The sequence below is a fragment of the Raphanus sativus genome, chromosome 5 (assembly GCF_000801105.2).
Source record: "Raphanus sativus cultivar WK10039 chromosome 5, ASM80110v3, whole genome shotgun sequence".
In the NCBI taxonomy this organism is placed as follows: Eukaryota; Viridiplantae; Streptophyta; class Magnoliopsida; order Brassicales; family Brassicaceae; genus Raphanus; species Raphanus sativus.
The window spans coordinates 27,639,488-27,653,410 of record NC_079515.1 but is presented as its reverse complement, the minus strand read 5'-3'; the positions used below and the strand labels follow the sequence as shown (position 1 = coordinate 27,653,410).

Genomic DNA, 13,923 nt, shown 5'->3' with positions numbered 1-13,923 from the left:
TTAAACTAGTCTCATGATCACTTAATGGTTTCAGCACTGAGTTCCATTGTTGACAAAGATCACTAAGCTCCATTAGTCACAGAAAGCTATACAAAGGTGTGGTCTGATTCTGTTTCTTGAGGAACAAGTAACACCATTGAGACTTCTTCTCTGTTTCATATCCAAAACTTAGTTTGATTACTTCTTCTCATAGATTGCTTCCATCATAAAAAAATAAAGAAAACTGGCTAATTAAGCCATATCCAGAATGACTTTGTCTCTATATATATTTGGACCTATAGTTTTGTCTTAATATACCCCTTTGTTATATTTAATACTATAGTTAAGCATCTGTTTGGTCTGATTCTGTTTCTCGAGAAACAAGTAACACCACTGAGAAAGAGCTTCTCTGTTACATCTTCAAAACTCAGCTTGATTTGTTCTTGAGACTAGGTCTTTAAAAAAAAAGATGACAAACACTCTCTAACTCATCTGATAGCTACAACTCTTAAGCTCAACACTATCAATCTCCAACACATCACCCGGGAACTCACACCCACCACCGTTGTCCATCCTCTTCTTCTTCTCGGAATCACCTCCCCCATCAAGCAAACCGCACGGCTTAGGATCAACACCGCTCGTAACCCCCTCCACGTCACTACACATCCAAATCGCCTTCTTATGCTTAACCGCCATCGATATCGTCGCGTTCGAGATACAAATCCCGGTAAACGGATCCCCGGAGATCCCTTCAAGCCTCCCAGCCATCGAAACGTTCTCAGCAACAATATCTCTATAATTAATCCCGGTTATCTCCGGTAGAGCGTGGGGATCGTAGTGGCTATCCGCGTGGGCCTTGTAGTTCCCGGTCATCCAGAAGACCCACTTCATCGTGTGGAGGCTCATCCCCCTCACGTACACGTCTCTGACGAACGCTCCTCTCCCCACCGCGGTTTTGATCCGCACCCCGGACTCGGTGTTGTACGCGGTGATGTCCTCCGCCCTGACGTCTTCGATCCCGCCGGACATCTCGCTCCCGAGCGCGATCGCGGCGCTGTAAGGGGAGACGCAGGTGAGGCGGCGGATTACGAGGTGTTTTGTCGGCATCCCGAAGGAGATTCCGTACTCGTCCCATCCGCTTTTCACGGCGACGCAGTCGTCGCCGGAGATTATGTAGCAGTCTTCGATCCTGGTGTTCGTGCACGAGTCTGGGTTGATTCCGTCGGTGTTGGGAGATTTCACCGGGGCGATGATCGTGACACCTTTCACGATGATGCTGCTGCCACGTAGGATTTTTTATTAGTTACTTCCTCACTTTCATATTAAGTGTCAGTTTCATATTAAGTGTGGTTGTAGAGATTTTTTTCGTTGCAAAATAAGTGTCGTTTTCATATTTCAATACAGAATTTATTAATTTTATTCTGCATTTTATTTTTCTATTGGTCGAAATACATGGGTAATGATGTTTTTGTATGGAAAATATGCAAAATTTAATGATTTCTTAATCCGTGTGCACAACTCTAACATAACACTTATTCAGAAACAGAGGGAATATTATTCTAATAAATAAACAAAGCAACCGGATTGTCGGAAAAAGGTGAATAAGGAACTGGATTTGTTAAGGTTTTCGAATCATGATTAAAGTCAATAAATCCAATCATGTTTTATATGCTTAAGTCAGGTTTGTTTAACTTTGAATTTATGTATACATTTTATAACTATGTATAAACCTATTTTGAATCTGAACTAATACCAAAGTTAATATAATATTTTCAATTCATATATATTATATCAAATAAACATGTAACTAAATATTTAAAATAATTATCTAGTTCACTCTCGGTTCGGAACTAGGATTTTGAGTTTTCTGGCCAGACATGGCGCATGCATGATGCTATTAGGTGAAAGGTGTGACAGAATCTAATATTACCTACTGTACACCGGGTGAATATTCCACGACGGAGAATCAATGAGCGTTATGTTCGATATCTGGATAGTGTCGGAGAACATTAACTCAATCAGGTACGGCCGTGTGTATTTAAGTTTACCACCGTGAAACTTCTGCCACCAAAACGATCCCTGACCATCGATCGTACCATTGTTTCCTGTAATAGCAACATCCAAGCTTCCAATTATTTCTCTCAATTTTCAAAATAACGTACGTCTGCAAAAAAAAATAAAAAAAATAATGAAACTTTACCGGTTATGATAACGTCGGAGAGATTAGTCCCGAAGACAAGACTAGCGAATCTTCCACCGGCGGCATCACGGCCTCTTCCGTAAGAAGGCAAAGCTTTTAGAATTGGGTATTCTTCTAAGTCTTGAGCAGCGAGAAGAGTAGCGTCTTTGTGAAGGAACAGAGTGAAATGGCTTGTGAGGCTGAAACTTCCGGTGAGCCATTTCCCGGCGGGGACAAAGAGCTGAGCTCCACCGTCGGATGAGTATTGGCTGAGATGATCTACGGCGCTCTGGAATGCTTTTGTGTTCAATGTTTTGCCGTCTCCGACAGCACCGAAGTCTGTTATGGAGGCGCTGTGGGATCTGCAAGTGATGGCTGTGTATTCGAATGTTTCATATGACTGTGATACCTTTCTTCCTTGAGCATGGGTTGTAAGGATGGAGAGGGTGATGATGGTTACCATGCATGATAGTATGTTCTTCATGACTTCCTTTGTATCTGGAAAGAAAAAAAGAAAAGAGAGTTGGAATTAGTGAATGACTTTATTTTCTCAAAGTTTTGTTGAACAACTTTTTTTTGAAGGACAAGATGAGGTTTATGTTCATGAAACATAATGAATAACTTAATACTTGAAAAGGGTGGTAGGTTTGTTTATCTATTATGTGTATGTGTTTGAGAGAGAGAGATGCTTACTTGTGACTTGTGAACCTTTGTAGATGTGGAGAGGCTAGTAAAATGGTTTGTGAGGATAGACGTGGAATGAATGAGTATTTATAAGCGGAGAAATCATTGAGAAAGAAGAAGAAAAATTCAGACCTTTTAGTCTTTTGAGTGTTTGCTGATTTTATAAGTTTTATCACTTAGTGGCATATATCAATCGATTGGGAGATAAAATGGTGAGTGACAAGATTCGTCAGAAAATGATAACCAAACAAAGTCATATCCTCATTATGGCCGCAATACTACCAAATGAATGCATATCTTCAGCATGGCCACAATTGTTTCAAAGGTAAAATGAAATCCAAATAGTGATGATTACGAAGATGCTAACTAAATTAACTTATGACCTCTGATGATTATTATGGGTATTTAAGACCCCATAGATTATTACTTACGTTCATTGTTCTATGTCATATTGTCGTCGTCACTCTAATTCGAATACATAAACGGTCACTGTTATACATTTTTCTTTTTCAAAGTGTGCACGTAACGTCCTATACATATAGAAGAAACATAATTTGTTTCAAATATGAGAGAATGGGAGGTGAACGATGTCAATTTCATTAGACTCACGGGTTTTAATGTTGGGAGTTTTTTTTCTCAATAACACAAGAATGGGTGAGGGATTGTCTCTTTGTGACTTGTGACTTGTGAGTGTAGAGTACAAACAACAATCTTGTCTCTTTCAACTACTAATTTCTTCATACCATCTTTTATTACTCGCTCCTTACTACTTACGGCAAGTAAACTATAAAGCGGAAAAGATAATTTTATGATCTCAAGTGCAATCTATCACACACAAATTTTGCAAATAATAGTGTCATTCAAGAGCATCTTCATTAATACATATGTGAATGAGAATGTGTCAGGGCATGTTAAGTCAAAAGAGAAGCTTACAAAATACACAAATAAAAAAAAAAGTTATCCTTAATGTATTGCTTAATATGAATTATTATTAATAATTGTTATCTGTTTTAGCAAAGTAGGTTATCCCGTGAACTTTGAGTGTGTCCCCACGTTCAACTCCACTCAGCCACTTCTGCCGACCCACTTCTCACGCCTCCATGCCTTCTCACGGTCACGGGTGCTTATCTTCCCTCCCTTTTCAGTTTTTAATTCTGTTTTCTTTTCGCAGAAACAAAAAGACATACATATTTTTTTTTTTGACAACAAAGACATACATATTTAAAATCTCTAATCTAACATTTCTTTTTTTTTTCATAATAGTGGCCAAAAGCCCACAACTAGCCACCATTCATATACTATTTGTTTTTGTTGTGATACAAAACAAAAGTGACAAAATAATTTATTAAAAGTAAGTCCAAACGAGGGAGATGTATTTCTTATTTAATTTGAATCATGTTTATATATATCTACACGAACGTGAAAAATTGTAAAGAGGCAGAAAGTGTTTAATAGTGACAAAAGCTCCCAAAAAAAAGAAAAGACTATTGTATCAAGAGATGGAACCTCTACTGCTTCCTTCTCCTGCAGCGGCTGAGAGTTTCTCCTCTAAGACCTGGAGTAAGTCATGGTACTGTGCGAAACCCAAGTGTGACTGAAACAAAGAACACATTTTTTTTTTTAAAGAGGAGTCTGAGACGAGGCCAAATGGGTTGGTTTGATTGTGAGTTTTACCTGTAATGTCATGCTATATGCTTTCCACAACCGTAGATCAGACCGGAATATATCATAAAGAACCTGCGTTCGTGACAAATAAGTTAAACAATGTGATGCTTTTCCAAGTCGTGATAACTAAAAGATTTCAAACCTCGGATCGTTGTAAAAGAGTGGCAAGAACAACTATCCATTCTTTGAACTTGACCGAACACATCTGAGCCAATAAAAACTCTGCATCTAACCGGTTCTGTAGCTCATTCATTTGCAGCTGAGAGATTCAATAGTATATAAGGTAAGATTAAAAAAAAAAACGGAAAATCCTGAAGTTTTGAGAAAATCAAAAGAAACCAAAATGGAGCTGATTCTCGTACCTTTTGCCCAATGAGTTCAAGTCCTGCTGCGAAATTCTCCAGCTGAGCACAGCCATATCTTTCTCTTTGAAGAAAATCCTGAAGTTTCGGGTTTGCTTAGTAAATAATTTTATTGCCGTAAAAAGGTTAGAGATGAGATGTCGTCAAGCTAAGTGTTGACGTACCACAATATCAAACTGGGTGCCTTTCACGAAGGCGACAAGCTTTGAAAGTTCTTTACCCGACATCAAGTAACTGGCGTGACTCTCTAGTATGCTCTTGACAGAAGCAACGTGAGGACTTTGCTCCTTGAACGACGAGCTTCTCAAGAGACGCATTATTCAAATGAATTGATAAGAAGGCAGTTGTATAACAGTATAAAATAAAAACCAGAAACAGAGTTATAGTTTCAACCTCTTATCCAGTGATGACTTCTTGTGGCTGGAACCGAAAATAAGAAACCCGAGAAGCTTAGGCGATGATATTGTATCTGATTCTGTTGGTGCTTGCTCAATTTCTCTTCCAGATCTCAGCAAGAACCTCACCTTCAGACATGACCAGGCATATGAGACAAACATCATTACTCAAGGTATTCGCTTTCCATTTCAAACAAACAACAAACGCATTGGATACATACCAGCTCTCCAGCAAGATCATAGAGGGACTCATCAAGTGTCGCCTGCAAAAAAGTACAATGGTACTTGTCCTAAGAACATAAGGAGCAAAAAAGTCAGAAAAGTACAGACAGCGGAAATTACCTGCAATAGTCGCAACGCACAGTACTGACTGACAGCAGGACCTTCTAGTTTGGCAATCACCTGCGTCATTTCTATACTTTAGTGTGCGATTCGACACATAGCCTAACAGATTTCTACAGTGATTCAAACAGTAACTCCATTTCACTGTTGTCACAGGAAGTTTTAGTTAAATCTAGAATGGCACCGCTACTTGTGTAGCAACAAACAGAAGACTGAGTTTGTTGATACATCAGTGATTAAACAAACATTTCTTTAACGGTTAAGGACTTCCAAGTCTTACAAGTATATAACAAGCTGCTGTCCGATACCATCTTCGCTGGAAACAGTCTTCAAACAGCCTAAAACCAAAAGATAAAATCAAGTTTTATAGCATATAGTACAGTTTAGTTAACACAAAAGAGCAGAGAAGTTTTCCATCTTACAATTGTAAACTATTCAAATGCCTAGCACACTTAAAAACATAGTTTCCCTAAAGCATTAAGAGAAACTAAGGCCAAACAGGGAGAAAAAGAAACATACGTTGTTGAAATCCCAGCAGCAGAAAATAAATCAGCCCAGTGACGGGCATCTGTTTTTCTGGCAACATTCACAACCACATCGTAGTACTCAGGGAAATTTTTAATTAAATCACAAGCTTTCCGCAAAAGGGATAATTTTTTAAGATGTCCAGGTTCTGAGATCTGGCTCCTGTTTGAACTTGGCCTGAAATTTGTATTATGCCAAACATTTGGGCAAACAAATCAAAATCAAGACAAGATGGCTAAGAAAATATGTATCTGGGAGATGCTTTTAGAAATTGATAGACATTGGATACCTAGAAATATCTGCCTCAAAAACCGTAAAAAGAAGCCACTCCAGACAATGGGAGAAGTGAGGTTTCTCTGCAGATAATTGTGCTAAGAGTAAGGCCTCTTCATTTTTATCCCGCTGTCAACAGTATGAGAAAAGATTTAAAAAGATCAACAAGGAGAAAATGAATAAAGCTATAAAGATTGGAAAGAGGCAGGATTAATATATACCTGAAGGAGGTGGCGGAGTAGGCAATGGAGTATGGTCTGAGCTTGAGGTGTAGGCTCAAAACATGGAAATTCTGCACTTGCCGAAAAGGACATTCTTTGAGAAACTCCAACAACCACACCAAAGTTTGGTAGAAGTCCCAGTGGATACACCTCACGATCAAATTCCAACTCTGGATCCAACTGAAGGATGTAACATAAAATAAACACATTGAGTTGATAGCTCAGTGAATAAGTAAGAACAACAAGTGAGAGATTTGTTTGGATGTATAAACATTTATTGTTGTCACAGAAAGACAAGCTGATATCTGTAAAAAGAAACGGACTCTGATTAGCATTTATACCTGCAAGAAATCCTCTTGGATAAAAGGATCGTCTCCTAGAGAAGGATACCAAACCTGTAATAGAGAGCGTGAAATAAAATCAGGTAAGAACGAAAGACAGGGATTAAAATTGTCAGACACTTGTGGGACAATCCTAGAATAGGGTATTAAAGAAAAACTATAGAAGCAGCTATGAATCAGAAGAATTGCCTGCATTCCTCGATGCCCATAATCTAGCCAAGATACTTCCTCTACGAGATTTGTCTTTTCCTCCGATTGACCACATGTCACCCAAAATAGCTCAACTGAGTCTGTAAGTTCCCTCTCTCGTCCATCAACCAAATCAAGAAGTGAAAGCTCCCCATTTCCCCGCAGTATAAGACACCTAGGAAGACAAAAAAATACACTCATAAACTGAAATGGATGCTCTACTCTACTGATTATTACCTTGAGGGTTCCCTGTCTGACAGATCAGAAGACAAATTATCACTATCCACCTCGCGTTCTCTCGGGTGCTGGTCAGGAACAAATCGCATTGCTGCTGGATGGCTCTTTGCAGTCATGATGGACAATTCTCTTACTGTGGAAAGCTGTTTGTCATTTTATCACTTTAAGGTGCATGAAAAGCAACTCAAACCCTCACATTTGGAAGTTAAAAAATCTAAAAAAATCTACGTTGTGCATGTTTACTGGAACTGATGCATCAAATAAAGGGGCAAAAAAAACTAACTACCTCTAGATATGCTTTGCTTGAAGGTGTCAGTTCACCATACAACTTTACATGGTATACGTGGATGATGAACGGAAGATAAGATACAAGTATATAATCCTGGTAAACATCCATCACCATTGGTTTGCCAAGCAGCACTTTACGACAAAGTAAAGAGCTCTGGTCAAGATGATATCTTGGATAGAAAAGCAATTCATACCTGCAATAATAATAACATACACGTGGAATGAAACAACATTCGAAAGACAAAATGCCCAGGAATACTAATCATAATAATGCTATGTAACGAAGTCTAGAAGAGCCGCATATACATTTCTACTAAAGTACACCTTTTTGTAAAGATCAATATATATAGCCAATGAGGTATAATCAGTAAACTAGTAATATAGATTTGAACTTACGTCTCAGAAGTTTCGATGTAGTTACAAATTACGACAATCTTCCCCAACCATAACAAACCCTTGCAATGAATCTGTTGTTCTTGACTGACATCTCCAAATACTCTCCATTTCTTAAATCTAACGTCATACAAAATCAGACCATGCAAACCAGCAATAGCCAGGTATTGCCCATCCTCGCTAGCTGCCACGTGTTGAACAGGCCAGTTCTGAGTAATATAAGAAACCTGGACCAAGAACATAATATATAACAAATTTATTTCAAGACGTGAAATGGAGAAAAAGCAAAAGGGATAATGGCTATACTGATACTCAACTGGAAGTTTTAGATGTAAAAGCTTAAGATCATCAGTGTCCTCCGCTTGAACCATGAGTAGTCTATCCTCACCATACATTACCTGACGAATATAAGTTTTTCCTGAAACTCCTCTGTTTAAGCAACATTTTCCAAAAGAAAATGCAAGGATTCTATCACAAGATGCCTCCTCTGTAGCAAACAATCTATATCCATATTCATCCCACTGGATGGCTGAAGTACCATTCATCAGCGGTTCGTATCTAGAGTCTTGGTTTGGGTTTATTTTAGGGGAAGATGCAGAGCTCAGTCCAATTTGGCGGACAGTTGACATCAACCTACATCCCGAAACAGACCAAACTGCAAGCCCTCTCGACTTCCACCCAACCGCAAAAGCAGAATTATCAGGCGTCCATGCAATGTCGTTCACAGGCCCAGTGTAATCCGCTGAATAACTGCATGTTTCATAACAGTTTTATCAAACCATGTACCCAATACATCAAGGGCACGAAAGAAACACAAAAGTAAAATTCAAAATCTTGAGTATATCAGCTTTATAGTACTGGAATGAACTATTCAGCACTCATCGATCCTCGCGTAAGTACCAAAAACCGCAGACATCTACACTTATAAATTCCCATTCATAGTAAAAAAAAAGAGAGTATTTGAACCTTTCAAAACTATTCTACTAATATAATATTTTCCAGGCCTTGTCTTTCATAGGAACAAGTTACTTACCCCCAGTCATGCAAAGAAACTGTACGTAAGAGAGAGACCGATTGTGAAAGATCATATAACTCCACCGCCCCTTTTCTTGTACCCACAGCAAGAATTTGTTGCTCTGAAGCCACTGATGCACAGACAGCATCACCAGCCAACTTCTTCTCCGCTTTAATGCTCTCGGTATACTTTAAACCTTTCTTATTCACAGAACATACAACTAGCTGCCCATCAGAGCATAACACAAACAATAACTTCAAAGAAGCGCAGAGCTCCAGCTGAACAATAGCCGATTTGGTGGAGATTTTATGATCAGCTGCAAGTATTGCTGAATCTACTCCAGAAACTAGCCCATTACCGAGGGTATAAGAAGGCAAGAGCCTATCATCGTTGCTATCAGAATGCTGGGAACCAATGGTAAAAGCTCCACCAAACTAGAAAAAAGTATTTAAAAAAGAAGTAAGAAGTCAAGAAATGATGCAGTGACTAACACCAACGAAACAAACAGATGAACACATTACCTCTCCTTTCCAGGAAATACTATATAAACATCCATCAGAGAGTCCCAAGAGCATAGTTTTGCTGTCCCTCACAAAATTGCTCCTGCACAAAGTTAAAAGAAATTCGCTTTACATTTCTAATCCGAAAACATTACTATGGTTCAAATGGTAACAATTGGAGTCGGCACTTACACAGACAAGTTGTCCCCAGCAAAAGGGACCTGCTCACTTAACAAAAGAGATATGCTTGCAAAACTCAACTCAGAAGGCTGTCTCTCCCCAGTCTTTATTCGTTTATCCATAAACTTTACTTTATATATATGAAGAAAGAAAGATGATGTCTGCAAAATCATCAAGAACAGCCGATAAAACGTTAGCTAAGAAATCATCTGTACACATAAGAAGGATTGATAGACACTACTATTATTCTAAAAATCAGTCTCGGCAAATCGAATCTAAAAGGAAAGTATTTTCCCGTGTAAACAATAATTGAACATTTGGGATCAACAGGACTTACAAGAAGAGCAATCAATTTGGAGTCAGGACTCCACACAGCTCTCAGATTCTCCCCTTCGTCACGCACAGACTTCTCATCTCTAATGTACTTCCCTAATCTCACTCGTTGCTATTCCATGTCAAAAAAATTCAAGTGTAAGCTAAATTAACGAAAATCTAGAGTTTGAAATTTCGAAAATGCAAGAGGTGATTAAGCAAAATAAACCTGAGAAGAACCCCAAAGCTCCAAGTGAGAGGGAGATACGACCAGCAATAGCTTGCCGGCGAGCTTAAGGTAGACGATTCTCTGAGAAGACGGACACGATCCAGCTAGAAGCGGGATCACCTGTGGCCATCCATAAGCCATATACATCTTCCCCTTCTCAACTTGGATCCTTCAGCAGTATCACACTCTCTACGATATCTGAGAATTTGGCTCGAGGAAGAAGAGGGATCTCACAGATCCATAAACGGAGCTATGAACATTGGAGACAACAATTACACCGACCGGTTTATTTTGATCGGGTTTTTATTTTACGGATCTTTTCGGTTTACGTACTGGTAGTCAAAACCGGACTTGAACGGATTTGAGATTACAGAACTCAATTTGGAATTAATCATAATTTCATAACTTGATTTGATCATAAAAGAAAATTCATAATTTGAAATCTATACTATTATTTACGAAGTGAATTGCCTGATTTGTCATTCTCTCCATGATTTTAGATAATTTAGATAATTTTTTATATTTAATAATTAACAGTTTTACTTATTTTTCATACTTTTAATTAAACATGTGGTTTAAGACAATCAAAATATTAAAATAGAGTCGGTTTAATATTACTAAAAAATATAATATAAACATATAGATAATATTTTAATATTAGTAATGGAAATATAATATAAATTTAACTATGATAATATTATTAGAATTTTTCTAAATGTTCTTAAGATAATGATAAATTATCAGCCAAATCACGAAAATTATTTATTAAGGAAGATTATCTTTTAATAATATTTTGTAAATTTTTTTACTTGCATCTTCTCCATGATTTTAGGTAAATTTGGTTATTTGTCATTTTTAATTGCTTATTTGTCATATTTTCCAAATATATAGTTAATTTTCTTATTTTTATGTTTAACTAATTTTAATTTTGATTTTGTCATATTCTACATAATTTAAATTATTTCTTTCTTTGTCATACTCTTAAAAATTTTAATTGATAACTTTATTTTGATTATTTATTATGTTTTATTATTTTTTAGAAGCTTATCTATGCTATTATTCTATACTATTATAGTATTGGAGGTGATTGATGAGTGCTGTACGTGCTGTGCTTTGGACAGCCACTTTTTCTTTCTATAGCATTTTTCTAGATCAATCAAGCTTTACATCGAAAAATTAAGCTATAGCCAAAAAATTAGAAAAAGAAATATGTTACATTTCTAAATCAACTTTTTAACAGTTTTTATTTAGTGCTTTGAAAATAAATCTACAACAAAACAATTAATGCCAAAGCAATAAAACTCACAACCTATTTTATAAAGCATCCCCTATACATTAAAAGAGAAGTCACTTTAGTGATTTCTGATTACGTGGCACTCATACAAGGCACTATCGAATTAATTCTCTTAATTCTATTAGTTTCTTTTTCTAATTTTTTTTTGATTTATTTTAAAATCGGCAGAGAAGAATAAACCTAGAACCACTTAATCTAGGTTTCCAAATACTCTCATTCTAGAGTTAACCTATAACCTATTAAATCTAGGCTTCCAAACACTTTCATTCCTAGAATTAGTACGCACATATATATATATTATACTCTTTAGAACATTATTATAAATTATATATACTAACTCTTTAAAACATTAGTACATATATATATATATATATATTTAGTATAAAATATAATTTGGTTTTCAACCTGCGAATGAGAATGGTAAGAAATAGAGTTAAAAATTAGTGTCTTATCCTTTATATAATTATTGATAGAAAAACACACATACATATTATACTAAAATATGTTTAAAATTAGTAATTATTTCTTATTATTTATATAAAATATTTAAATACATTATTGCAGATCGCCAACAGAAAATATATTTTAAAAAATACTACATAAATGCTATTTAAGAATTGAAAGATTAATAAATTATTGTGTGTATGTATAATTGTGAAATCCGCATAAATATTATATAAGTGTATTAAAGAAAAATATATTAAATATTTACCCACCAAAAAAAGAAGGACTAAATATTTACAGACCAAAAATCCGCATTCAATTTAAGATTATTTAAAATTTTCTAAAATTAAAAAAATAGAAACAACATTTAATATAAACAAAGAGGAGACGATATAATGTTTCCTTATTGAGAATATACATTTCTTGCGCATATAAACGTATCCAATTTATTTAATTATTAAATTTATCAAATTTGTTAATTCCTTTTAATGACTTACCTTATTTTAATTATACATACCATGCATCCATTGTTACTTCCTTTAATATTTTTGGATATATTTTTAAATCTATTAAATTTAATAATTTGTATTAAATGTCTTACCTTATTTAAAAAATATGATTATTGCGCAAGTTATTGATATGACAATACAAATTTAGAAATTTATCAAATTTGTTAATTCATTTTAACGACTTACCTTATTTTAATTATACATACCTTGCACAAGTTGTTATTTTCTTTAATCTATTTGAATATATTTTTAAATCTATTACATTTAATAATTCATATTAAATGACTTACATTATTTAAAAAGTACAATCAAGCGCAAGTTATTGATATGACAATACAAGTTTAGACTTTTTATGTTTATAATGATTATTTTGATATGACAATACAAAATTGTATTGATTTAGTAAATAGTAAATAAAATAATTAATAGATTATAATTATTTATTTATAAAACATGATGTCTAATTTAATATTCTAGATTTTTAATACCGGTATTTAACAAGTCATTTAGTCTTTGTATGTTTGTAATTATGATTCCCATATGACAATACGAAATTGTATTGATTTAAATAAATTTACATTTAGCAAATAGTATTTAGTTTGTATGTTATCTACGATTGTAATGATTTAAATAAAGGATATTTTTTCCTATATATAGTCATTTTTAATTGAGAGAAATTCTAATTGATAGGAGATAATAATTATCTTATCATATATTACTTGCGCAAGAATATCATTAAATTCAAAGAGGTCATTAATATTCAATCTTTTCTCTGTTTAATTCATTAAATTCTCCCAAGATATTTCAAAAATAATATTACCTTATAAGTATAATGTTTATTGAGAATTTATTAGAGAATATTCTAATTCTTAACTTATCATGCAAGAAAAATCATTGAGAAACGTCCACCAATTTACTATAAATAAGAATTCACAATAGAAGAAACGAAATCATTGAACTTTGTATTATGAACTTTTTATGTTAATAATGTTCTGAACTTTTTTCTTCTTTTTATTTTAGAACATCTAATCTATTAAAAATGAAGTACAAATAGTATTTTAACCCCAAGTTTTCCTTAATATTTACCATTATATGCCATTGGCTTTATACACAGTCGTTTTTGACTTAACAAACTATGTATATCTGATAAATTAACGTGCACTTAAAACGGAGTGAAATAAGACTTGGTTTAATTTTGACACGCACGCTTCACTTAAAACCAGAGTTAAATATGATTGGGTATAATTTTGACCAGTTATGTCGCTTTACTTAATCAAGTTAAATATGCCACCAACTATATATGACTCGGTTTAATTTTTTTGCAGAAATCAATGTTTTAATACACGGTCCACTACATAAAATACCAA

At 34.9% G+C, this 13,923-nt stretch overlaps 2 protein-coding genes across 3 annotated transcripts; both read right to left on the bottom strand.

The window, feature by feature from the left end:
* Positions 1-317: 317 nt before the first annotated feature.
* Positions 318-3,010, bottom strand: LOC108861870 (probable polygalacturonase). Of its 2 annotated transcripts, none has more exons than XM_018635844.2 (4): positions 2,852-3,010; positions 2,180-2,656; positions 1,910-2,084; positions 318-1,258 (listed from the first exon to the last, which is right to left on the bottom strand). In XM_018635844.2, exons 2-4 carry the CDS (start codon positions 2,640-2,642, stop codon positions 463-465), a joined length of 1,434 nt encoding a protein of 477 aa, XP_018491346.1. In that variant the 5' UTR covers positions 2,643-2,656; positions 2,852-3,010; the 3' UTR covers positions 318-462. The 2 variants fall into 2 exon arrangements, with proteins under 2 accessions (XP_018491346.1, XP_056842527.1); XM_056986547.1 differs by having other exon boundaries at positions 318-1,255.
* A 1,160-nt stretch (positions 3,011-4,170) lies between these two features.
* On the bottom strand, positions 4,171-10,583 carry LOC108861869 (uncharacterized). Its single transcript, XM_018635843.2, has 23 exons — positions 10,310-10,583; positions 10,106-10,213; positions 9,781-9,929; positions 9,610-9,691; positions 9,107-9,522; positions 8,391-8,823; positions 8,077-8,300; positions 7,679-7,874; positions 7,393-7,535; positions 7,156-7,330; positions 6,967-7,020; positions 6,626-6,805; positions 6,421-6,533; positions 6,126-6,308; positions 5,887-5,944; positions 5,607-5,666; positions 5,486-5,527; positions 5,263-5,393; positions 5,034-5,169; positions 4,870-4,947; positions 4,650-4,766; positions 4,517-4,579; positions 4,171-4,436 (listed from the first exon to the last, which is right to left on the bottom strand). Exons 1-23 carry the CDS (start codon positions 10,454-10,456, stop codon positions 4,335-4,337), a joined length of 3,390 nt encoding a protein of 1,129 aa, XP_018491345.1. The 5' UTR covers positions 10,457-10,583; the 3' UTR covers positions 4,171-4,334.
* Between the last annotated feature and the right edge of the window lie 3,340 nt (positions 10,584-13,923).

Excerpts from the sequence above, each read along its gene's own strand:
- LOC108861869 (XM_018635843.2), bottom strand. The coding sequence starts at position 10,456 with ATGTATATGGCTTATGGATGGCCACAGGTGATCCCGCTTCTAGCTGGA. Across the intron at positions 9,523-9,609 it reads GTATTTCCTGGAAAGGAGAG|TTTGGTGGAGCTTTTACCAT; the intron begins GTAATGTGTTCA and ends ACTTTTTTCTAG. Across the intron at positions 6,534-6,625 it reads TACTCCGCCACCTCCTTCAG|CGGGATAAAAATGAAGAGGC; the intron begins GTATATATTAAT and ends TACTGTTGACAG.
- LOC108861870 (XM_018635844.2), bottom strand. The coding sequence starts at position 2,642 with ATGAAGAACATACTATCATGCATGGTAACCATCATCACCCTCTCCATC. Across the intron at positions 2,085-2,179 it reads CTCCGACGTTATCATAACCG|GAAACAATGGTACGATCGAT; the intron begins GTAAAGTTTCAT and ends TTGCTATTACAG. Across the intron at positions 1,259-1,909 it reads ATTCACCCGGTGTACAGTAG|CAGCATCATCGTGAAAGGTG; the intron begins GTAATATTAGAT and ends CCTACGTGGCAG.